Source organism: Vanacampus margaritifer, chromosome 18, assembly GCF_051991255.1.
Source record: "Vanacampus margaritifer isolate UIUO_Vmar chromosome 18, RoL_Vmar_1.0, whole genome shotgun sequence".
In the NCBI taxonomy this organism is placed as follows: Eukaryota; Metazoa; Chordata; class Actinopteri; order Syngnathiformes; family Syngnathidae; genus Vanacampus; species Vanacampus margaritifer.
The window spans coordinates 7,756,239-7,780,131 of record NC_135449.1 but is presented as its reverse complement, the minus strand read 5'-3'; the positions used below and the strand labels follow the sequence as shown (position 1 = coordinate 7,780,131).

At 40.7% G+C, this 23,893-nt stretch overlaps 3 protein-coding genes across 6 annotated transcripts in view; 1 reads left to right on the top strand and 2 right to left on the bottom strand.

Annotated features, from left to right (window-relative positions):
• Positions 1 to 287: 287 nt before the first annotated feature.
• On the bottom strand, positions 288 to 7,205 carry tepsin (TEPSIN adaptor related protein complex 4 accessory protein). Of its 2 annotated transcripts, none has more exons than XM_077550158.1 (13): positions 7,058 to 7,205; positions 6,707 to 6,779; positions 6,510 to 6,601; positions 6,252 to 6,345; positions 6,123 to 6,190; positions 5,957 to 6,038; positions 5,761 to 5,832; positions 5,492 to 5,683; positions 5,236 to 5,422; positions 5,010 to 5,123; positions 4,693 to 4,771; positions 2,035 to 2,169; positions 288 to 1,953 (listed from the first exon to the last, which is right to left on the bottom strand). In XM_077550158.1, exons 1-13 carry the CDS (start codon positions 7,094 to 7,096, stop codon positions 1,531 to 1,533), a joined length of 1,650 nt encoding a protein of 549 aa, XP_077406284.1. In that variant the 5' UTR covers positions 7,097 to 7,205; the 3' UTR covers positions 288 to 1,530. The 2 variants fall into 2 exon arrangements, with proteins under 2 accessions (XP_077406284.1, XP_077406285.1); XM_077550159.1 differs by having other exon boundaries at positions 5,492 to 5,680.
• A 359-nt stretch (positions 7,206 to 7,564) lies between these two features.
• Positions 7,565 to 8,475, top strand: ndufaf8 (NADH:ubiquinone oxidoreductase complex assembly factor 8). Its single transcript, XM_077550160.1, has 3 exons — positions 7,565 to 7,833; positions 8,072 to 8,182; positions 8,252 to 8,475. The coding sequence occupies exons 1-3, from the start codon at positions 7,753 to 7,755 to the stop codon at positions 8,270 to 8,272; spliced, it is 213 nt and encodes a 70-aa protein (XP_077406286.1). The 5' UTR covers positions 7,565 to 7,752; the 3' UTR covers positions 8,273 to 8,475.
• Positions 8,476 to 8,533: 58 nt separating this feature from the next.
• The window catches only part of slc38a10 (solute carrier family 38 member 10), a 24,560-nt gene continuing 9,200 nt past the window's right edge, over positions 8,534 to 23,893 (bottom strand). For 2 of the 3 annotated variants that reach the window (XM_077550155.1, XM_077550156.1), the window contains exons 8-18: positions 23,649 to 23,751; positions 21,883 to 22,065; positions 20,066 to 20,177; positions 17,058 to 17,164; positions 16,808 to 16,958; positions 15,080 to 15,250; positions 14,592 to 15,005; positions 13,966 to 14,031; positions 13,535 to 13,555; positions 12,514 to 12,654; positions 8,534 to 11,261 (exon numbers count right to left, since the gene is read on the bottom strand). In XM_077550155.1, coding sequence (XP_077406281.1) covers positions 10,129 to 11,261; positions 12,514 to 12,654; positions 13,535 to 13,555; positions 13,966 to 14,031; positions 14,592 to 15,005; positions 15,080 to 15,250; positions 16,808 to 16,958; positions 17,058 to 17,164; positions 20,066 to 20,177; positions 21,883 to 22,065; positions 23,649 to 23,751 — 2,602 coding nt within the window. In that variant the 3' untranslated portion in view covers positions 8,534 to 10,128. The remainder of the gene's footprint in view (positions 11,262 to 12,513; positions 12,655 to 13,534; positions 13,556 to 13,965; positions 14,032 to 14,591; positions 15,006 to 15,079; positions 15,251 to 16,807; positions 16,959 to 17,057; positions 17,165 to 20,065; positions 20,178 to 21,882; positions 22,066 to 23,648; positions 23,752 to 23,893) is intronic. The other variant, XM_077550157.1, reaches the window with a different exon arrangement.

Here is a 23,893-nt window from a genome sequence, read left to right as displayed (position 1 = left end):
TGGCAAGTCTCCATTTTTTCTTTATAACCGTCCGTTACTATGTATAAAATCTGTTTTTTTCTTTGTCTTGTAGTTTATAAAAATGTAAAGATTTAAATAGTGTTATGCTGCAATCCAATTCATTGTGCTGCTCTTGATGTGCTTGCTTTGGCCACAAGGAGGCAGTATAATATAGTTATGCAGACATTACTGTACGTGACTCAGACAAGCTCTACCTAATCCTGTCAAATATTTTAGGTCCTCACAAAATTTCCAATTAATTTGGGACCACTCATAGTGCTACAAAATCAAAACAAAGCTGACCTGCTTTTATTTGTTAACATGACAAATATTCTGCGTTAAATATACACTCCAAATGCCACTTTTGATTGCTTATCCAAACGGTTGGTTCCCCACAACGCAATTTTAACATGCACTCTAGCACCATTAGTCAACAAGCTGTAAAAACAACAAATAACCTCACAACCATACGTTTGCATTCATATAATCGCAAAGACCGGAAGATCGAGCATAGCGGGTTTTGAAGAAAAGCTACTTCAGTGCAAACCAGAGTGCAAGTTGGAGGTTCAAGATGTGCTGCGGAGGTTGTTTTTGTTGCCTAAAACAAATCCTGAGATAAAACAACTCAATAAGCAGAATTATCTCTCTACAACGGAGCCACTCAATACTTGAAGAGCACAAAATTCCAAAAGATGAGTCCCAACAACGTGCGCAGAGTTGGACGTGGCCGCCTTTGTCTCCTGCAAGTGAACAATGGAAAGCCAATAAACGAATCAACATTCTACCAGGGGTGAGCAAACTTTGGAGGTCAAGGGTCACACTTGATTTTTGAAAATAATTCAAATATATACGAAAAAATAGTTCTTCAAAACAATTCAAATTTTTGTCCATCTGAAGTGCATGTGTAAAAAATATAATAAAAAATTCTAACATATTTTAAATAAATACTATGCCCACCCCTAACGTGACACTTCTTTAACCCTGGAGAACCCAAGAATACTTTTCTTCTTTGGAAAATTATGAATTATACATTAAATGACTGCTATAAGGTCACTGAACACCAAAATGTTTTTTCAGTTTTAACCCTTTTTTTGAACTAGCTGAGTTTCTAATTTATCAAAAAATATATATAAAACATACTCCTAGGCATTCTGCAACATGATATGAAATAGATTAACAAAAAAACAAAACAATTTTACCATCTGATGGTTTGCTGAGAAGATGTTTTTGTTTGGATTAATTTCCAGCTCAACAAAACAGCATGTTGCCAGCCATCTTGTCACCACCACTTTGGCTCATGTAAGTGCAATATTCATCCACTAGATGGCCCCATGCAGGGGTCAGAAGTGGCACTCAGGACTTTTAAAGTTAAATTAGTAAAAAAAAAAAAGGTCTTTGTTATTTGAGTAGCAGAATTTATAGGGGCCAAATTTGACCCCGTGGGTTCTCCAGGGTTAATCAGCTCTTAAAACGAATACTCAATGACATCTCTGCAACACTTTTAAAAGCGGCAAAGCATCTCGCTAGAGGTCAAGAGTTGAGAAACAAGAAGGCAGACGACTGCTGGCTACTATCAGACACAACCGAAGCTGGGTTGTCAGGTTGCTTCTGTAGTGAGTCCAGGTCCAAGTGGGCCACGCTAGTCTCGCACAGAGGCCTCGTCCTGTTTACCAGCTTCATGCCACTGAACAGGGACAGTCTTTCCACACAAGGCTGAATGCACTCCTCGTATTTAGTGTCTGTCACCTCAGTTCGAACGGGAGCCAGGAGCAGTTGCCGCTCAGTTAGTGGAGATTTCTCACAGCTGTCCACCAGCGCGGGCTCTACAGACCCCGAGTATGTCGATGTAACAAGTTGGCTGGATGCGTGGTTGACTTGATGAGTGCTGCCGGCTGGTTCCTGTTTGGCCGTGTGGTGAACTCCGCCCATCAGGGCCTTGAACTGTCTCAGGATCTGGTCGAAGCAGATAGGAAAAGAAAAGTCGTGTTATCTCCTGCCGTCGAATCACTTTTAAAACTTTTCTAGCTCTTGCACCTTCGTGGCTTTGTTGGCCACGGGTCCAGGAGGGCCCTCGCTGAGCTGACGGAGCCTACGTTGCGTCGCTCCGAAAATTTGCTCAAGAGACAGAAGGTCGGCAGTCATGAGGCAGGCTACGGCGCACAATGCCCTCTGTTAGTAAACAGAGAAGAATAATGTAATCAATAATAGTTCTTTGCTATCATTGCTAAAAGCTATTGACAGGGTACAATAATTCAACTAAAGAAAAAGTTGTTGTTGACATACTCTTATATACTGTAGTGCCTGTTTTTTTTTTTTAAATCTGTGTACAAAAAGCAATTGGGCAAACAGTGAACAATTTAGCAAAAAAAAAAAAGGCTCCAAACCAGTTGACATTCACCATCAAAATAAACATGAAAGAAAGACAATTACTTTACTTTAGCCTAATGCTAATGTTAGATTAGCTGTTTTTGTAATCTTTTGCGTGTTCAAATAAATCAGAGTTGAGATCTCGTGAAGAGGGTCCTTGCAAGGTTTTTTAATCAGAAGCTTCTGATGACACAAAGGAATTTCACCAAGCCATGTTTCTGTCCAAAATGTGTCTCGTCTCTCTCAGACACGGGACTTTTATTAGAAAACGCCTCCCCCTCCCTCCAAGTACAAAATCAGATTACATTCTCCCAGTATACTAGATCGTCCTTGAACTTTCAAAAACCGGATTTCTGACAAACAGAAACTAGACTTCTTAGATAAATAAAATAAACTTATTAACTTTCTCATTTCTGGGAAAAGAGAACGAAAGATAAAAAAGAGGACAAAAGCATTACTCATCAAGCTATATTGAGTTAACATAGTTATATCTACATCTTCACAACTGTAACTAAATTCAAAACAGTAAAAATATGAAATGAAATATTAAAATGTCAACACTAACAAATGACACAAAACCCCATAGACAGGCTAACCTTGTAAATAGCATCCGTGTGAACAAATTGAAGACACATCGCTGGCGTCGGGCCGAAACCTTGTACCGCCAAAATAGTCACTTTTCAGGAGACCCCGTTAAAATGCCACGTTTGTTCAACCATTAACATTGCGTCCTCAAAAAGAGTAAGCTATTTTCAACACTTTAGATTCATCAATAATTAGTCAAAAATAACACCGGCACCGCACGTGTGGAATGACCAAGTAGTAGTATCGATTTTCTTTGCAATATAAAATTGACCAAATTCTAACTTTAGCGATATACAGTGTTCGCGGTTTCACAGATTTTTTTAGTGCAATTTTGCATGTTTTTTTTTTTTTACAGTAATGTACCTATTTTATAACATTTATGAAGGTTTGAACAATGAGAATGTTTAAACAAGAGAGAAATGTGAGAAAATGTAAATGCCTTGAAGAGAAAAGTGTCTAAACTGTGTGGTGAGGGGTTTAAGAGCCATAAAACATTTATAATAAATGTAAAACAAAACTACCAACTTCGCCGATTTCATTTATTGCGGGTACTTTTTGGAACCGAACCCCAGTGGAAAACGAGGGAACACTGTATTTTTTATCCTCTACGAGGAACGACTATTACAATTGCAGCTTATTGAGGAGTAACTTTTGACCACCTGAAAGGAAATGTAGTAAAAACTCTTCAACTAGTAAAATATTACATAGTGCTATTTATTTTATTTATTAAAATTAAAATATATATATTGTCCATAAGTTGGAGGCTTTAGGACCCAGATGCGGGAAGGCAGAGCAAGGAGGCGGAGGTGTAGTCCAAGAAGAAAGGTTTTAATTTCTAATCAAAAAAGCTATCTTCAAAGTACAAAATAAATTGAACTAACAAAACATGAATCTAAACATGGCTAAACAACTTAGGCAAATCTAACAGCATGACATGGTTCCTGACAAGGCAAAAAAGGACAGCGTGACGAGGAGAAAGCCTTTCAACAACAGCAACAATGAACCGACACAGACAGGGGGGAGACACCTGACTAAATACACCAACACTAATGACATAACAAGACACACCTGGCTGAGGGCACTGATTGGATGACACATGAGGGTAATGGGGACACAGGTGGAAACAATCAGGAGTCAACTTTCAAACTAGAACAGGAAATGACAAGACAAGGGGAACACACAAGGAAAACAGAAGCTAAACGTGACAGGAACTAAACATGACTAGACACACCTGGCTGAGGGCACTGATTGGATGACACATGAGGGTAATGGGGACACAGGTGGAAACAATCAGGAGTCAACTTTCAAACTAAAACAGGAAATGACAAGACAAGGGGAACACACAAGGAAAACAGAAGCTAAACGTGACAGGAACTAAACATGACTAGAAATAAACATGACATATATATATATATATATATATATATATATATATATATATATATATATATATATATATATATATATATATATTGCAAAACTGTAACAAATTAATGGCTTTTTTTTTTCCTTTCAATGGGGAAAGCTAATTTAAAATATGAGGATTTGACTTATGAGCATGGTTACGGAACGAATTAAACTCACGTCTCAAGGCACTAGTGTATACATTCAAAAAAATGAAAGTATCTATTTATCAGTGAGTGATTTTTTTGTGACAAATATAATATAATATTTCTGCTCTTTGCAGCGGGTCTTGGTCTCTAATGATATTTTTCACCGTATCGAAAATGGACATATTACCATGTTAACAGTGTTGGAGGGATCTTGCAGCCGACTCGAGAGCAACTCCACAACAACCTCGCAGTTAAGAGTGGAGCACCTGACAGGATTAAACAAAGACACAAATGTCAACAAATACAAAATAATGGTCTCACATGCAGCGGACTGTTCTTGAATGAGCCGGCTTAGTTAATCCTTTCATGTTCACTCAACGTGTCTCACGTGATGTCATGCATGACGGCGCTCTCGAGTTAAGAACACGTTTTTTTCTGATTATAAAGGTTCTACTGGATCATACTTGTGAGCTGACCACAATTCAATGACGCCTCTGTACTGACTCTTTGATAAAGTGCTGGCTCTCCTCATTGGACAGAAACACTCTGGAGCCTTCCATCAGCTTGCTGATGAGCGCCATCTCCTGGCCGCAGTCCCCCAACTGCAACGCTTCCACCCTGACAGAAGCATATGATTGATATCCAATCATGCCGGCAAATAGTGTAGAGACGGGCAAGTTAATTTAACCGGTAATCCGTAATTGGTAATTAACTGGGCTTCTCCACTCACCGCTCCGATAGGTCCCCGCTGCTTTCTCTGCTGGCTCCTGATTGGCTCCCAGTGCACGCCGACTTGCTACCCGCAGAAGCCCTGCTGTTGGTGGAGATGTCCTGAGATGAGTTGCGAGAGGAGTTGTTGCCACTGTCAGTCTCTTCCCAGCCGCCTCCGACCTGCCCTGGAGAACGCTGAGTCACTCCTGGAGTGAATATATGCATTTTAATTAATTAAATAAAAGGATTGATTGCTCAAATGAGTCGTTTTGGACCTTTAAGTCTGCGAGCAGGCAGACTGTAGGCACATGCTGGTACAGCCACTTCTATCGGTGTCGATGGCGCCACGACAGCCCGGTAGTGGTTGTCGTGGAGACGGATGCCCTGGTGTTCTGTCGGGGGAAGGACGGCGCTGGCTACGACTTCTGCAGCTTTCTGGATCTTATCCAGGAGCGAGTCGTTGCCTGCTTAAAAACACAGAGGTGAGAAAAATGAAGGTAAAGCTGCACAAGAGAAGACGCAACTTGGACAGAGAGTGACTCACCTGCCCCCTGCTTCACTGGATTGTACCCAAAACCTTGCATTCCTGCCCTGTGGGAGGCTGCAGATCCCATACCTGGACAGAGAGAGGCCAGCTGAAATGAGCACATCCAGATTTGGGGGGGGGGGGGGGTGGAAGTGGAAAACACGACTAACATTAATTTGTAAAAAAAAAAAAATGAACTTTTGTCATTACTCACCCATTGCTGAGGTTGCCATGTTAAATGGCAGCACATCATTTTTTACGTAAAACGTATCAGTGAAAAGCAGCCGTGCAACTTCCTGCGAACAAGAAAATACATCAAGCTATTTTTTTTTAAACCTTTTGTAAGTCTGTCGAGTATTTAAATAGAATCCTTGTCTGACCTGTGCCTTGTTTCTCACTTTCTGATACAAAGCCGTGCCATGGATGGGATCGGGAGGCCCACTGTATACTAAAAAAAATAATAATAATATTGAGTATTCAGAGTAGAGGAGAGTTAACAAATGTCCAACCTGATGCTTGCTGAATGAAGGTGGAATTCCTCCTGAGTTCAGTGAGGAAATGTTTGGAGCCATGGCCGCACAGATGAACGAAGATCTTCAGCACCTGAAACACAAGAGACCAGGATCAAATCGTTTACAGAAGTGTTTCAAAACCTATTACGCTATATTAATTGTTACAGGTGGCTACAAATGTTAATTATATCTTCTGCCTGCCACGGGAATTGATGAAGAGTCATATATAAACAATACATATATAAAGTGACTCACCTTGAGTTTGACATGACAGGACTCGACTTGAAGCCTCTCTATTAGGTACTCTAACAAACACTGATCACTCGCCAAAGACTCGTGGGAAATTTCTACAAAGTGATGACAGTTAAGTGCTTTCAATAACGTTTATTTTTCATGAATTTAAAGTTCCTGCGACAAAAGTGGAGTGCATAACGGAAAAAGCCAAAGGATACTTCCAATTTCTTGGAAAAGGTAGCCAGGACAGGGACTCTCATCATCAGCTGTCGCCTTCGTCAGAGTCGGGACCTTCAGTAGTGGAAGTGGGAAGAGAGATTTTGTTTGTGTACACATAAATACACTCATGTTTTGAGTTAACTCATTAAGTACCTGCTACGAAGAAACTCTGACAACATGTAACGATAAGTAAAAATTACAACAATTCAAACTGTCCGTTTTAGCTAGCAGGCTATTGCTAACCTCTTAGGGGGAAGGACTGCGACACGTAGACAAAATGGCAAAAGAGTCATAGTCCATTTAGCTCATGTTTGATTTAATAACTAACCATCAAAACAACTGTCACTTACTTTTTGAAGGAAAGCTAACCGTTCCATGAATGTAGCCATGATGTAGCAATCATAGCTGCGGGTTACTCATCTTTCAGTGGACCCTGGTGGAGGCGGGGCTGGTTGTGACAGCTAGCCAATCATAGGACAGGATGTAAGCAGCTACGGGAAAAAATCCATTGGCTGTTTAGGAAACTAACAACCAATCACTGCTCGCAAAATTGGCAACTCTTGGTGGACGAACCAATGAGCAAATCAGAACACAGAAATAATCTAGCTCGTCTGGTATTTTTTTTTGTTATTATTTCTTAATTTGTACACATTATTTAAAAAAAAACGTCTTGACACATTAAACAACTAAGCAGTTAGCAAACTTTCGTAAGTAGCTGAGTGAGTGACTGCAAAAAAACCCTGTCATTTGGAAACGCCTAAAAAGATGAAACAACCAATCATCCAACGCAAAACTGCTGTTGTATTTTGATTGACAAGTGAATAATCGAATGAAAATGCAGAATATTGCGCGGTGCTGTTAAATTACGCAGACAACCTAATGGCGCCGTCCACGTAGTTACGAAGTGTTACCCTCTGTTGGGTATTTTTCTGTTTCCTAACACTTTAAAAAAATGTTTGGCAGTTAGCAAACCTCCCAGAACCCCTGGATTCTTATTGTTATCAGGCTGCGATAAAGTAATTGCAGTTTAGGTCATTACGGCACCATGTCTGGGTCAAATGTTTGGCATCGTAGCCGGGAGAAACTCAGACGCTTTCCGGAATTCTTTGCACAATGTGCAGAAGAGGTAAGCATTGAAAACGCCTCTTATTCGCATTTCATTCTGAGCTACCTTTATTTGATAACCAGCTGACTGCGAGGTGATGTCACTGTCAACTAATGTATTGTTTTAAAATCCCTACACAAGCCCCTGAAAATCTATTAAGTACAGTAATGACATATTTGTACTTCCCACCGCTGTTCTAAATCTACATAACAAAAGTTTATGGTTTTGCTTGGTCTCTCGTCCTATGTTTGTAATTCAGGCAGCAGTTTATGGCAAATGTGTGGCAGCTACCACAACAAACAAGCAGGAATTGAAGAAAGACCATTGTGCTAAAGAATTTGCAGCCCTGAAGACGTGCTTTGCAAATGCTGTAAGTAACTTACTAGTGGGAAATTGTTTTTTAAGTCTCTTTTAATGATAGCTGTCTCTTTTGTTACAGGCCAAGAAAAATCCCAAATGAAAAATCCCAATTTGGGTTTGATGTAATATATGAAATCAACTGTGACAATGAAGTCATGAACAATGTCGCGAAATAACAAGTTTGACTGGAAATGTACTGAATAGGTGTCATAATACTCTCAAAAAGGACTGTCCATCATGTGGTATTTATGAAAAACTCACATTTCTATAGTAATGTTAATAAATTGATTGCACAGATCTGAAGCTCTGAGTTTGAAACTCATCCTGTTGTTTGTGTAAATAAGTGAGAGGACTTACACCATTGCGATAGAGCCTTTATTATCTGAACACACATAAAAACACTGTAAATAGAAAAATAGCCAGAAAATACCTCTATACAAAAGCGATACATGTGCTGACAAAATTGTTTGCACTACATTTCTGATACAATACCGCTGCTTGTTTCAATAAATTACTGTAATTCTACAGCAAAAAATACCTGACATGACCACTGCTGCACATGAATTACAAGGCACGGAAATCAAATGAGTAACTTCAATCATGGGTGTAGAAGCAAAAGTATAACAAGCAGGTCCTGCATTACGTTGAACTTAAGACTCAAAAAAGTATACACAATAACATCAGATCAAGATTCACAGTATTTACACCTCAACTTGAGAGTGGGGAAACATACAGAAAACAAGAATGGGCAGGTCAAAGGTAAATGCGGCCAAAAAAATAAAGTGACTCATAGACAATATCCATCCTCAATAGAATCCATTTGCATAGAAGTACTGTATGTACATTTAAACAATTTAATACTCATTGAAATAACTTAATATGTACAAACTCGTTGCTCCTTAATAAGGACTTTGGACGATTTTTAACTTTCACTAAAGCCACTACTCACAGAAACAAGTCCAAAATATTAGGGAAAATTTAAAGGCTGGACCTCAAATGCACTAGAGCCTTTCCAGGTGACTTTCATTTGACCTCCAAACCTCAATGCACATTACTTTATTTTCTCTAATAAGGAGCAGAACAGCAAAATTCACAACAGGCGTTTTTTACTATGAAAATGTACAAGGAATCCACTTCTGTGCCTTTGAGTGACTCCCCTCCAGTCTGTTTCAAGCTGCTGACGCCGATGTGACATCTTGGTCACATGATGTCAATATGTGAACAGCGTGATGAATTCTAATAAATAAAGGAAATGTACTAATCGCTGTAAAAGATCATAGTGCATTTTAGGTTCGTCCTGAAATGTCACCTTGAAAGCTAAGTCGTATACCGTGATGCCAAGAGATACGAGAACATTTGAGAGAAGTGAATTCAACTAAATTTACAACAAGCAGCAGATTGTGAACCATCCTTCAAAGAGGCTTCAAGACAAGTTTTTTTTGTCAAACTAAACATTAAATTAAGAATATTACACATGTATTCAAAACAACCACATTAGCTTAATGCTAAAGCACAAATCAATAGACAGGCTAACAAATAGCATCTGAGTCGGTGTTATAGCCCTTTAAGCAAAATATATTTCAACACAATCAGTGCATGAACACATATAGACAATAAAACAATACTCACAGGCATACAGTATATAAAGTAAAGTCTTCTTCGCTTTTGTCTTAATGACTATTTACTGTCCCCGGTGGCCAGAATGAGAATTATTGTTTATTGGGGGGAGGCTGGGACGGATTAAGGGCATTCATTTCTTTTATTAGGGAAATGTAATTTTTTAAATATGAGTGTTTTGTTGTCAAATTGTAACTCAAATCTCAAGGCACCACTGTATTTCTGTGTAACAATTCTGAAGGCAAGCGGGTCTAAGGCAACGACGTCATGGTCTCCTGGTATAAATTTGGAGTCTGTCCAGGTTCGAAGTGTAAAAGAGAATGTGTGATGTGATGCGCGTTATTTCATCTCCTTGTCCTCCGAGGTCTGCTTAATCTGCCGCGAGTGCACCATTGCCCCCGCTAGCAGCTTCTCCTCCAGGGCGACGTGCAGGTCGGGCCCCCCCAGCTCCAGCAGGGGCTCCAGCCCGTGCACGGCCCTGGGCGCCTCCGGAGCGCCGGCGTCTTCGCCGCGTCCCAGGGCCCGGCGCCTCCGCTTTAGATCCAGCTCCCCCTCGTCCCGCGCGTTCTCACGGGAGCCCCGAGGGCCAGCTTGGGCTTTGACCGGCCCGTCTTCGCCGTCCTCTCCCGGGTCGGCTTCAGCGGCAAGTTTCTCTTTGAGGTCTCGTCCTCCTTTCTTCAAAGCTTCGCCGTCTTCTTTTGGAGCCCCCTGTGCGGCGTGGTCGGCGTTTTGGGCTTGTTTGGCTCGCTCCTGCGCCTCCTTTTCTTTTTGTTCGAGCAAAGCTTTGTCTGCTTTTTCAATCTCCTGCTGGCGTCTCTCTTCGTCGGCTTTCTCCTCCTGCGCTAATTTCTCCTTTAGCGCCTTCTCTTTCTCCAGCTTCTCTCTCTTTTCCCTCTCCAGTCGTTCCTTTTCCACCCGAGCCTGCACTTCTCTCTCGATCTTCTCCCTCTCAAGCCGCTCCTGCTCTCTGGCCAGCTTTTCCTTGGCCTCCCGCTCCAGCTGTTCTTTTTCTAATTTTTCTCTCTCCGCTCTCTTGTTCTCCAACACCGCTTTTTCCTTCTTCTCCCTCTCAAGCTGTTCCAGTTTGGCTTGGACCTCATTCTCCAACTTCTGCTTTTCATCATCTAGCTTGAGTTCCTCATCTCCCACTTGGGTAATGTGTTCATTTAGAGCTACCGGCTGTTGGACCTCGGCTTTTCTCCCAATTAGAGGCACTCCTCTCGCCCCCAGCTCACTCTCCTGATGGGACTCGCCTGCGTTGTTCTCTTTGTAAGGCGCCGGAAGAGCAACTTTGGCTACCTCGGGTCCTTTGTCTTCAGCCTGAGCTGGATTCGGCAACGCTGCGCGAGGCTCGTCCACGGCAACTTGCGGAGCCCCGGCGGCGCCTGGTTCTTCAGGTTGTTGCAAATCTGAGGCCGAGTCTCGGGGCTTCGCCGCCCCTCCGTCTGCTTCCTCCGCGTGCTCCTGGAGGTCTGCAGGAGCAGCACATTTCATGGATGAACACTTTGTTGCACAGTTTCAAAAATCTAAATACGTATTATAGTAAAGTAGTTATTTGTGGGTGGCAGGAACTGAACCCTGAATAATTGCACTCCCGCCCAGAAGTATTTATAACTGCCTATGTTAACTAATTTGCTCCCAAAAACGTATAAATACGTTCTAACCGTAACCCTAAAACGTATTTTTATATTTTTTTTATGCTAGAGCATACAGAAGGCTTTGATGCAGTCTCTCAATTGCAAAGAACGGTTGAAGAAATGGTAGTTATTACAAAAAACGGCCAGCAGGTGGAAGCAGAGCATAGGAAATGAATCAGGACCATGTTGAAAATAAACTCAATTACTCAGAATTCTAAATAGATTTGTGAATAATGATGAAACCTAGCTATATTTTTAATGTTTATTGCTGCAGAACGGAAACAGATAGAAATATACTTTTTTTTACCTGATGAATGAAGAGACTTTAATCTTTCTTTTGGTAGGTTTCAGATTTTTATAGTAATAGAACAATATTCTGTGGGCCTTGCAAAATCAGTCAGTAAAAGAGCCAGGGAGCGAAGGAGATTGTTTTAGTGAAAAAGGCTGGGAGTGAATGAGTTAATATTTTAAACCAGAGATCTGCAACCTGAGGCTCTAGAGCCAGATGTGGATCTTAAATCCCTCTCCCGTGGGTCCCTGTGGATCTCTCTAAAAAATAAATAAATACAGTGTTCCCTCGTTTTCCGCTGGGGTTAGGTTCCAAAAAATACCCGCAATAAATTAAATCCACAATGTAGTTAGCTTTATGTTTTACATTTATTGATAATGTCCAAAAAGGAAGAGGAAAGGCAGAAAATTACTATAAAATGTCCACAAAATTGCCAAAAAACTCAGAAAATTGTAAACAAAAAGGCTGAATTTTTTTTTTTTTTAAATGCCCAAAAGAGAGAGGCAGAAAATTACCATATATCCCTAAAATTTCCAACAATGTCATACATTATTAAATCATACGACGTAACTCGAGGACTCCAGGTATTCATAATTTATTTTTCTGTGGAACCTATCCTTAGCTATTCCCGTTTTTTTGTGCTCTTTCTGAAATACCCTAACATGCCACAAGAAGGCACCAAAACAGTAGCTAATAGGTAAGTAGTAATTGGTGGTATAAACATTTCACAATTCCCTAGTGGGTATTCATTCACTCGATTTTTCATGGCCATCAAAATGAGCAAAATAGTTCACATACCGCCTGGCTGCTTCTGGTGGATTTCCTTGTGCTGCTCTTCTATGACTGCCAGAAGCTTCTCCTGCTGGTCGAGAAGTCTCTTCTGCTGCTCCTGCTGCTCCTTGATGACCTGCAGCAGTACCGCGTGGTCCAGCTGACCTTCTACAGGGATGGAGACGACACAATAGTCGGTGGGCTAATAAACGAGACTGTTAGAAGCCCTTAGTTAGCAGGACCGAGGATTTCAATGGGGGAGGGGAATGGGAAAGGAGTATATACACTTGCTGGACACTTTCCAAATGTAGCAAAAATGTTTGCCTATCAAGAAAAAGGAAATTTTTCATTTTACAGTGACACTGACGGGGGGTTTATTTTTTTAAGGAACAATTCTCAGTATGATGCAATAAGAAAACTGTTAAATTAATAAATAAATAAAAACTGAGCATTCTATTACTTTAACTCTTAGACTGCCAAAAACGTTAAATAACGTTTAGTAAAATCCTATGGAGGAGTGCCAAAGACGTTAAAAGACGTTTTTTTTTTCAAAACAGAGGTGAAACTAACCATTTTCTATTGTTGATTACTGAAAAACGGAATAAGGTAGAAACAAACTTTTTTTTCTGATGAAAGATGAGAGTCCAATCTTTCATTTGGTAGTATGTGTGTTTCCATAGTCCAAACACATAATTTTCTGTGGACCTTGAAAGATCAGTCAAAAATGCTTAAATCGGCTGGCACCCACGGCATCCCTTTTCTGAAAACGTCTGGCAGTCAAAGAGTTAAGGAAGTGTCCGGTGAGTGTACATCGACTTCTTTAATAGATGCATTATCTAACACAAATCAACGCTACGACATATCTAAGCACTACAAGGAACTAGTTAACGAGAACTATGTTAGACAAGTGGGGATGGTGAGTTTAGATAATCACACAAGATGCTATATTATTACAATGAATATATCCGTGAACACACGTGGATAAATGCTGCGTTTTCAAATTTTTAGTAACAGACCAAGAGAAGGTGGAGCGAGAGGGTTGTCATACCTGCAACCAGCTTTTTTATCACTGTGATCCGGCAGAGAAAGGAGCAAAGAGGTAAAGATTTAGGAGGAGAGAGAGAGAGGGGCAGAAGTCAACAACAGAATGAGAAAGTGCAGAAATAAAAAAATAAATAAATAAAATGCCAAGCGTATATCCTGCAATGTTTGAAATGTCAGCGAAAGGCTCTGCTTCAGTTTACCCCCCCAAGTTTATCTTTAAAGAGTGCAATAAGCAAAAAGGGATCACAGCGATGATAAAAGAAGCAAAGTGAGATTAAAAAGTGGCAAGTGGCACATACTGCAGATCATTTCACAAAAAAATGTCCTTCATTACACAAATGATAAATATGTGTTCTCAACTAGAAACTTTCTTCACATGCTTGAAGACCTGTATTTATTGGTTGTAAATAAATGAAACGTGTAGTTCCCACTCACCATCCATTTTCTCATCTCCAGCATCTTTGCTGTCTGCAGCTTGGGCATCTTCAGCAGCAGGTGGCGCTAAAATCACATCAAATAGCAACGGCAGTTAGATACAACGTGCTGTTTTTCTAGTTTTACAGGCCCAGTGTTTTCCAACCTTGATAACAAATATTTTACATTTAAAAAAAAAAAAATCTCATATCACGCTACCTTACAAAATATAAAATGTCCTTTAGAAAAAAAGAAGGTCCTCTTTCAGAACCTAATTAAACATACCATCAATTTTTACGACTAGAAAATGACTGCAAGCTTTTGCGAGCCACATAAAATGACGTGACGGGCCAGAACTGACCCGCACACCTCGAATTTAACACACACGCACATGCACATGCACATGCTCACCCACATACAAAAAAAATATATATATATGTGTGTGTGTGTATATGTATATATATGTATATATATTTAAAAAACAAAAAAACAAAAAAAAAACATTTTTATTATTTTTTTTTTAATTTATTTGTTTTTTAAAAAAAGGAGAGCAATGATGATGTCAAATCGAATGAACGATACTGAGCTCTCCTGAAAAAGAAAAAAACATCTGTAATCTAGTAGTTGGGGAAATATCAATCACTCACGTTTCCCTACAGCCTCGGCATCTTTGTCCACTTTGTCTGCTCGCTCCGCCGCCGCAGCATCAGCGACGTGTGGGTCTTTCACACCATCTCGCTTCTCCACTTTGAGCGGTACGTCTTGCTTCTTCTCCGCCACCTTCTCAAGCACCTCATTGGACCGCGCCTCACCTCCGCCCAGGTCCACTTCCTCTTTCTTCCCAACCACTACAGCAGGCTTCATTCCGTTCTCCGCACTCTCCTCCATTTTAACGGCATCCTGCCCTCCGACCGGCTCTACCTCTCTTTTGTGATCTTCCTCCATTATTTTCTTTTCCTCTTCCAATTCTGCATTGTTCTTTCTGGTGTCAATCTGGACCTCGTCACGCGGGATAGGCGGTTCGTGGCGGTGGGCTTCGCCTTCCGGCAGGGCTACTACGCCTGCGTGAACAGGCAAAGTTGGATTCCGTGAGGTCCAATTTACAAGCAGGTCATGTTCAGTTGGGTTTCCTTACCGGCATCGGGGCGGTCCAACTGCACCTCTTCCTCCTTCTTGATCTCAGGCAGTCCTTCTGGTCCTTTAATCTGGAGGGGTTCCACTGGTTGCCTCTTGTTATCTTGCAGCTCATCCACTAATGGCAGGTCAGGCTTATCGATGTCTACTGGTTTTACATTTGGAAGATTCTCTATGGACAGAAAAATAAAACGTCATTTCCATGGAGCAATATGTGTTTAATTACTTAACTATGAAACGGTACATCTGACATGCCATTTGTTTCACTTTGTCCTCTTGTCAGATGTTACAAAGGGCCAGAAAATTTCCTGGAACTTGTGACATTTTGGATCATTAGGAATTAGCTGGGAATTTAGGTAGTACATATTTTGAAACGTGATAGTGTTAATGATTAAAATCATTTAAAATACACATTTTACAATGACATGAGACTAATTTATTGTGAACTACATAGTAATAATTTGATTTTTTTTTTACAAATGAAAGAAAAAAGGTATGGCCTTAATAATTCTCGAAACTCTAGAAATATTTTTTTAACCAAATTTATTCTACAAAATTATCTTTAACTATGTTTAAATTCCCTGTTACATGCATATTTTCTGTTTATTTACAGTAATATTAGATAAAAAAAAAATTGAACTGAACTAGGAGCATTTCTTTATTTTCTTTTTTCTATGTTTAGTTTAATGATGCTGATTTTCTGAAATATTTTTACAGTTTAATTTGAATTCTATTACACATAAAATGTATTGATTAACCTGGCACACTTGTGCTTTTCTTATATGCTTTAGTTGAATTCCATTAAACATACTATAAACGAATTTGAGTAAAATCGTATAGGTTACAAATTCTGTCAGGGGATATGTAAACAAATGATGTATGCTAATTATTTCCTGTAAATGACCATATATTCACATTAATTACCAAGGAAAAGTTCCAACTCAGAATAATTTTGCTAACTTTCTCTTGTCAAACAGAAATAACAATCTTTCAATGCAATGTTGACTCATCATTTTTTATGAGCTCGTTAATTGCTCCCTGTGAAGTAAACCTGAGCAGCTCTTATTGATGCCAAAACCTCCACTAGGTGGCAGCCCATGTCGACAAGAACAATACATGGGACAAAATGCATTACTGCATCACCAATTGCAATACGCCGAAATGGAGGCGACAAAACAGGAAGCAGGCGGAGGATGCAAGAGCAAACCGGGTTGCAACAGTCGATACGGTGCAACTACAGCATGACGCGGGGAAGTGAAACTGAACGCGTCAACGTTCAGCTTTCTCTCCCACCTCCAGTTGCGCTCTCTGCCAAACTAATATTACCTTTTCTCCTTTATACAGATGCGGCTTAAAGGCCTTTTTGAGGTGCCCAAGGAGATATTGGAAGACTTTGTGGGGGAAGGGTGTCAAGAGGAAATGAGGACGAGGGGTGTAAAGAAAATTGCCTCAGTCTGAAGGGCATCACTCTTGCTCCATCAATGTCAGGCGCTCAGAGATGCTCAGAGATACTATCAAAGTCTTATCTCCTTGGCCTGCCTGTCTCCCTATCAGTCATTCTGTTAGGCATGGGATGAAAAATAATGTCGCTTTATTTCTTTTTTTTCTGGACCGTACTATGAGGATCGCAATTTCCTTACATTTCTTGTGCAGGGTATGGATGCCCTTGTTGAAGTAAATGTTAGCCTTATTAGCTCACGTGCTACAGCCACCAAGTCATGTGTTTTACCATGCAGCTCAATGACGTCTGGTAGTTGCATTGCTTTGTCGGGTGCCGGAGGAGGAGGAGCTTGGACTTTGGTGCTGGGGCCCTGGGCTGAGATGGACAAAGTGGTGAAGGTGCTGATGAGAAGGATGCCCAGACCCACGCAAAGTACGAGCTAATGAGAAACAGGAGAGTAGGAGACATATTGTGAGATGTTGATAATGATACATTTGGATCCCCCCCCAAAAAAACTGAAAAAAAATAATATGGTCACCTGAGCTATGATGCTATTCTTCTGGATCTTTCTGTAGATAAGAGCGGGGCATATGAAGCAGATGAGGCTGCCCATGGTGGCTCCCGTCAGACCCAAAATAGTTTCCACTATAGACACACAAAAGCAGACAAGTTCACATTGTAGTCCCACAGTGGCTTTTAAATCAGGAACATTTATTTAAAGTTGGCTGCACATATCTACTAAAGTTAAAGCATTAACTGATTAATTAATCACAAAAAAATTAGCGCATTAATTATGAATTAACGCAGATTAATCGCACTATTAATTTTAACCATAGATTTTTTTTTTTTTGCGTGACAGCGGATGACTACGTTTAAGGTAGCACAGATTGTTTTTGAGCAATAAACATAATTCCATGTATTAACTCTTTGACTGCCAACCGTTTTCAGAAAAGGGGTGCCATCTGATTTAAGCATTTCGACTGATCTTTCAAGGTCCACAGAAAATGTTGTGTTTGGACTATGGAAACACACATGCTACCAAATGAAAGATTGAACTCTCATCTTTCATCAGAAAAAAAAGTTTGTTTCTACCTTATTCCGTTTTTCAGTAATCAACAATAGAAAATGGTTAGTTTCACCCAAATGCTCTGTTTTGGACCAAAATACGGAGAAATCAAGCTTTTTGTGAAACGATATTACTTCATGCACTCTAGTGAATTTGACACCTTTTTTTTCCCATGAATGATGCCACTAACTACTAACTCGATCTGCTTGATACTTTCAGCACAGCTGGCCAAGGCTTTCCTCCACCCGTTTCCAAAAAAAAACACCCAAAAAAAATCATAGTTAACGTCTTTTAACGTTTTTGGCAGCCCGCATTTGGATTTTACTAGACGTTATTAAACGTTTTTGGCAGTCAAAGAGTTAATGAATGTTTGGCGTATCACATTTAGAATATTTGTTCATGTCAAAATACCGGGGTCAATTTTTTTCCCCATTTTAAATTATGCAAGTAATTAACTGATGAGAAAAAGAGGAGGATGCGCGTGCACAGTGGATCAAAAAAAAAATGTTGAGGACGTACAAATAATATTAAATGTCATAAGAATTAACACATAACCGGTGCTCTTCAAATTAGGCAGGAAAAAAATGTTGCTAAAAAAAGCCTTTTTTTATTAGGCGATTAATCGTGATTAATCAGAATTCTAAAATGTGATTATCTGATAAAAAAAAAATGTTCGACAGCTCTAGTACATATGCAACCTCAATTCTAATATTTGTTACAAGAAACAGCATTAATATTTCCCTACTGATGTTAATTTTTTTTTTTGTCCAATCAGATTACAGCCTCTAAGTGTTGCCATGTCAACTTGGTGCAACTTGAACTATATTAACAATAGGGCTGTCTCTTTAAACAATCAGATTTCATATTCGCCTTACAACAGCATTTTTTTTTTCTTGCTCCAATTTGGTAGCCGGGCTCTCCCTTAGAGATAGGGTGAGAAGCTCGGTCATCCGAGAGGGACTCAGCGTCGAGTCGCTGCTCCTCCACGTTGAGAGGAACCAGTTGAGGTGGCTCAGGCATCTGGTTTGGATGCCTCCTGGACGCCTCCCTGGGGAGGTGTTCCGGGCATGTCCTACCGGCAGGAGGCCCCGGGGACGACCCAGGACAAGCTGGAGAGACTATGTCTCTCGGCTGTCCTGGGAACGCCTTGGGGTCCCGTCGGATGAGCTGGCTGAAGTGGCTAGGGGAGAGGGAAGTCTGGGCTTCCCTGCTAAAGCTGCTGCCCCCGCAACCCGACCCCGGATAAGCGGAAGACGACGGACGGACGGACAATTTGGTTGGTCAGAGCAAAACTTGTGACAAAAAGGTTTGACAAACATAATGTCTGCAGCGACATGATATATTTGCGTGTCTAAACCATTAAAACTCTTAATTTGGATGATGTCAACACTTCTGGTTCATGATTGGATTTTAGCTATGCAATCACAATCGCAAGTTGACACCCCAAAATTTTCCATGTTGTTCTTATGTGGAAAAAGAGTCAAAATCCAAAAAAATATATATATTTTTTGAAATGCCCAGCAGAAAAAAATGCGGGTCTGAAGGGGTTACGAGGTTTATTTTGTGTTAAATCATCACTGATGCGGAGGTACCTTAAGCACCACTGATTAAATATTGAAAAGCGGACATGATTAGCGCTGAGTACACTTTTGAGAGATGGGCTTCTGCCACTCCCAAGTGCTTGTAAACACAAAGTCACCTGATTTTGTCACAATACACAATGGCAAAAGGGATTTGTCTCTTGCTCCCCAAATGCATGCTCCTTATCAAGCAGCTCCATTCAACTGCCATTCATAATCAGCTGCCGCCCAGCCCCTCGCTCTGGGCTCGCATCCCTGGCATCCTGCTCCTGGCGTCGGGGCTGTGCCCCCCCCCCCCCCCCCCTGTATCTGTCGACTGAGTTGGCTGGATGTCAGACCCCGAGAACTATCGTTTATCCAGAGGACGGGCACCATATTGTCTCCCTCAGATTTAGTGTGTGTTCTCCCCGGGGTCCTTACCTCCCTGCTCCTCAGCCTATTAGTCTGATTAGATACACAAAGAGCCGAGCAGTGTGTTTTTTTGCTTGTGCGTCCAACCTATCAAAGCTTTCACACGCAGTCCCCATAAAAAAGGATGAATGCGAGAAAACTCATTCTAACAGTTGCAACTCTTCCACCATTTTGAAGCTTGTGAGTGGGACCAATACAGAGTGAACCTGATGCAGAGTCAGCAACATTACAGTGGTGTGTGTGTGTGTGTGTGTGTGTGTACGTCTGCGGCAATAACGCCCATAACCCTCTGTCTACCCATCTGAAAGGAAATAAAAGTTAGAGCCCTGATTTAAGGACTGTGTTCCGGTGTGACAGTCACTGACTCATAAAGTCACATTCACACGGGTCGTTAAAGTGTCCCAGTGACTCTGCCCACACAAAGAAACACGTGCACCTTTCCAGACCTCCAGTCAACAAGCTGCACACACACACACACAGCGAGTGTACCGTTGGGGATGAGAATGCCTCCCAGCATGGTGCCAAAAACGATGCTGAGGGTGATCATCTTGAAGCGCAGAGGAGGCATGTATCCACCGGCTGCAAATGTCCCATCTTTCTGCTGCAAGTTATAAAAGAGACAACAAGGGAAGACGACGCTTGAAAAAAAAAAAAAAAAACAACAACAATTTGGTTCATTATGACTAGCTATATTGGATTTTTGTTTCTGCGGGTTACAGACTTATGCAGTATCTTCCACATGATATTGCTCTCATTTCACTTTTCAATCATCTCACTGCCCAGTAGGATAAAAAAAAAAAAAACATTCACACGCACCAACACTAATCCAAATCCAAATATTAGCTTACTACTCCTGAAACTATATCATTACAAAAGCAAATTCCGCACCGAAATCACACATGGACATTAAGTACGTACATCTAATTTTATAAAGAAAAATCCATGTCTTTCTTGAAAATATTTCACGAGGCAAAGATAAATATCAAAGCTGCAATATGGAACTGTTTTCCCTCAAAATGACTTTACAGTAACCATTTATGACTGAAACGTCTTCTAATTAGCAGATTAACACCATAGCTGTTCACAATGGGTACCCTTGCAAGCCTCTGGCCAATAGTTCCCGCGCCCTATCTGCGGATGTGACGTAAGTGGTGAGTGTATGTGAAGAACAGTATGTGCAGTTTCATTTTTCGTCAGCAGGTGGCAGTAGCGATTAGAAATGGAATATTCTACCTTCAGTAGCTTTAAACTATATTTAAACTTCAGAGGTGTGCATGTGGAAAAACGCTTTAAGAGACATTTTTCAAATTTTGACTATGATGTGCTGTGTGTTACGGGGGTTTCAAACTTGTTTTTGTTGTAGGACACATTGTAGTTGTTAAACCCAATAAATGTATAATCGCCTCATCATATTAATGCATAACGTTAGCTTCAAGTGGAATCCTCGCAACTAAAAAAAGCCATTTTCAACACTTAAGATTGGTCAATTCCTGGTTAATAATAAAAAAATAAAAAAATAAACTCACATGGTGACTGACCAATACTACCGACTGAAATTTTTTGCACAACATAATTAAGGAAAAGCAAGTTTTGAAAAAAAAAAAGTCAAGGGATAATTTTTTCCCCAACCATTTCACAATAAAGTTGGTGCAGGTGGTGGGCAGGGCTGGACTGGTCATCTAGCATACAGGGCAGATGCCCTGTGGGCCGGCCTCTTTTGGGGCCGATTGAGTGCTTTTCTCTATTTTACCCCAAGAGACTGGCCCACAATTTAGAGCGACCAGTCTGGTAATCAATCTCAAATATAGATAGCAATTTGAAACATCCTCAATAAACATCAGGGGAAGAACTACATGTTAGGCAAGAGTGGGACCTAAATAAAAATGCCAAAAACGATTTTTTTTGTGGCAGTCCAGCCCCGGTGGGAGGCTCTTACGATATCTCAAGCGCACATTTCGAATCAAGGCAACTGGACTTTCCTGTATGTTCCACCTTTATCGTGACCTGTTTGTGTTTGATGTTCCTCTGTCAATGTATGGCGCTCAAGTCAGTTGCGTTTGTGTACCAAAGCTCACGTGTGGATATGAAGGCAAAAAAAAAAAAAGAAGAAAAAAAAAATACAAACTACTGAAATTGAGGTCACGACGAGTTCCTTTCTTGGTATATTTGAGGAGGACTGTGCTTACATTGCTCACACACAGAGAATGACTCAGCAGTTTCTAATCAAGCACAGCAAACATACACTGATTGGTTGAGCGTGCTGCCGTATGCTGCGTGGTGGTGGAAAAAACAAGTTCCGAGATCACCTGCTGCTCGAAGAGCATGGTGTTGATAGCCTGGCGGCATGGTAAGATCATCATCGGGAAGCCCACGGCCACGGACATCATGAAGCCCACCCGGATCACTTCGGTCACCAGATTGGAAGGGAAGTTCATCAACACGTTGCCTGCGATGTTGTCCGTGAAACTGACATAGCCAAAGAAGCCCACCTGGAAGCAAAATGGTTCGGTGTGTCGTTATTCAGGACACATTAAAACATAATCAACTGTCATTATAGCCTAAATTGGGGGAAAACACCCTTGAAAAAAAATTAAAATGTGAAAAGATATTGGACAATGATTATTATATGAAATTCTACTTTGGACTAAAATCTGGTCCAACCAGGACATGAAGTACGAACCTTGATCTCCGACGCAGTAGTCATCTGCTCTAACCACTGAGCTATAGCTAAAAACTAGGGGTGGGAATCTTTAAATGTCTCACGATTCGATTCCGATTTTTGGGTGTGCGATTCGATTCAGAATCGATTTTTGCTTCAAAATGATTTGATTGACTGATTTTTGCTTCAATTTATAGATGTTCAAGGAATCGTAATGATCTACTCCAGTCTGACTCGCTAATGCTAATTAGTGCTCTACTCGCGGCACTTTTATCACTCAAAAGAACGGCTCCACGCTGCAAAAAACAACAACTTTTATTGGAATAACTTGATCGTGACTTTTTCCTTCTACTCTCTAATGTGGCTACAACTTAACAGTGTATCAGACACAATTATAAAAAAAAAAAAAAAAGAGAGCAATGATGATGAAATGTCAAATAAAATTACCGAATGAACAATACTGAGCTCTCCAGAAAAAATATGAATAAAAATAAAAAACAGTGTATCAGACACTGCCCCTAAGTGGCCAAATCGGGTACAACACGAACAGTGCTCCCAATAAAGAAATACACAAACAAAGGGAAGACGGTATAAAATAATTTAAATAAAATCGATTTTGGGACATTTAAAATCGATTCTGAATCGTACTAAATGAGAATAAATTTTTTGGCACCCCCCTATTAACTCTTTGACTGCCAAAAACGTTAAATAACGTTTAGTAAAATCCTATGGAGGAGTGCCAAAGACGTTTGTTTCAAAACAGAGGTGAAACTAACCATTTTCTATTGTTGATTACTGAAAAACGGAATAAGGTAGAAACAAACTTTTTTTTCTGATGAAAGATGAGAGTCCAATCTTTCATTTGGTAGTATGTGTGTTTCCATAGTCCAAACACACATAATTTTCTATGGACCTTGAAAGATCAGTCAAAATGCTTAAAATCGGCTGGCACCCACGGCATCCCTTTTCTGAAAACGTCTGGCAGTCAAAGAGTTAAAAACCTCAAAACTCTGCGGAACTGTTATTTATTTGAGGTTCATCTTGAAATTTTACCCGACGAAAATGGTGACTTTTCGTATACAACTTCCCTTCATGAATGACAGCGGCGCAATCTGATTGTAACACGTGTGGCGCCATTGCTACATTATTACTTTTCTCCTCTTTAATCTCCTCCACAAGGCTGAGAAAACTTAATACCTCACATGTCCAGAATGACTGTCCTTGATCGACTTGGCTATCTGTACATCGCGCAATAAAAACAAAGAGTGTAATAATGATGTTTTGGATGGACAATAGCATTGGACTGAATGTTTGTCTCGCCGCATTTATACACAATTGGGAGACGCTGGAGTCTTAAAAAGAGTCTGCGTGTGACAAACGCAGCTGGTGGCGAGACGGTACGTCTCCACTTACAGTGATGTAGAAGACGGTGACGACGTTGAGGGACGAGGTGAAGATGGTGCTCATGCGTTTGACGGACGGCTCGTCCAGGCTGTCGTAGGTCGGCAGCACCTGACTGCGGGGGACAAGAAAGCAACAGACTACAAAAAAAACACCAGGCTAGAGCAAACACACTGTGGGGTTGTTGCTGCATTCGTGTGCCGTCTGTGTTACCGGATGAGACGTTAGAAGCGACGCAATTAGAGAATTTGGTGCCA

Bases quoted from the DNA above. Each gene is read 5' to 3' on its own strand.
- tepsin (XM_077550158.1), bottom strand. From the start codon at position 7,096: ATGGCTACATTCATGGAACGGTTAGCTTTCCTTCAAAAA. The intron at 5,833-5,956 runs GTGAGTAATGAC...CTCTCTGTCCAG, and splicing joins CATGGCAACCTCAGCAATGG to GTATGGGATCTGCAGCCTCC. The intron at 5,423-5,491 runs GTCCAAAACGAC...TATTCACTCCAG, and splicing joins GCCTGCTCGCAGACTTAAAG to GAGTGACTCAGCGTTCTCCA.
- ndufaf8 (XM_077550160.1), top strand. From the start codon at position 7,753: ATGTCTGGGTCAAATGTTTGGCATCGTAGCCGGGAGAAACTCAGACGC. The intron at 7,834-8,071 runs GTAAGCATTGAA...TTTGTAATTCAG, and splicing joins TTGCACAATGTGCAGAAGAG to GCAGCAGTTTATGGCAAATG. The intron at 8,183-8,251 runs GTAAGTAACTTA...CTTTTGTTACAG, and splicing joins AGACGTGCTTTGCAAATGCT to GCCAAGAAAAATCCCAAATG.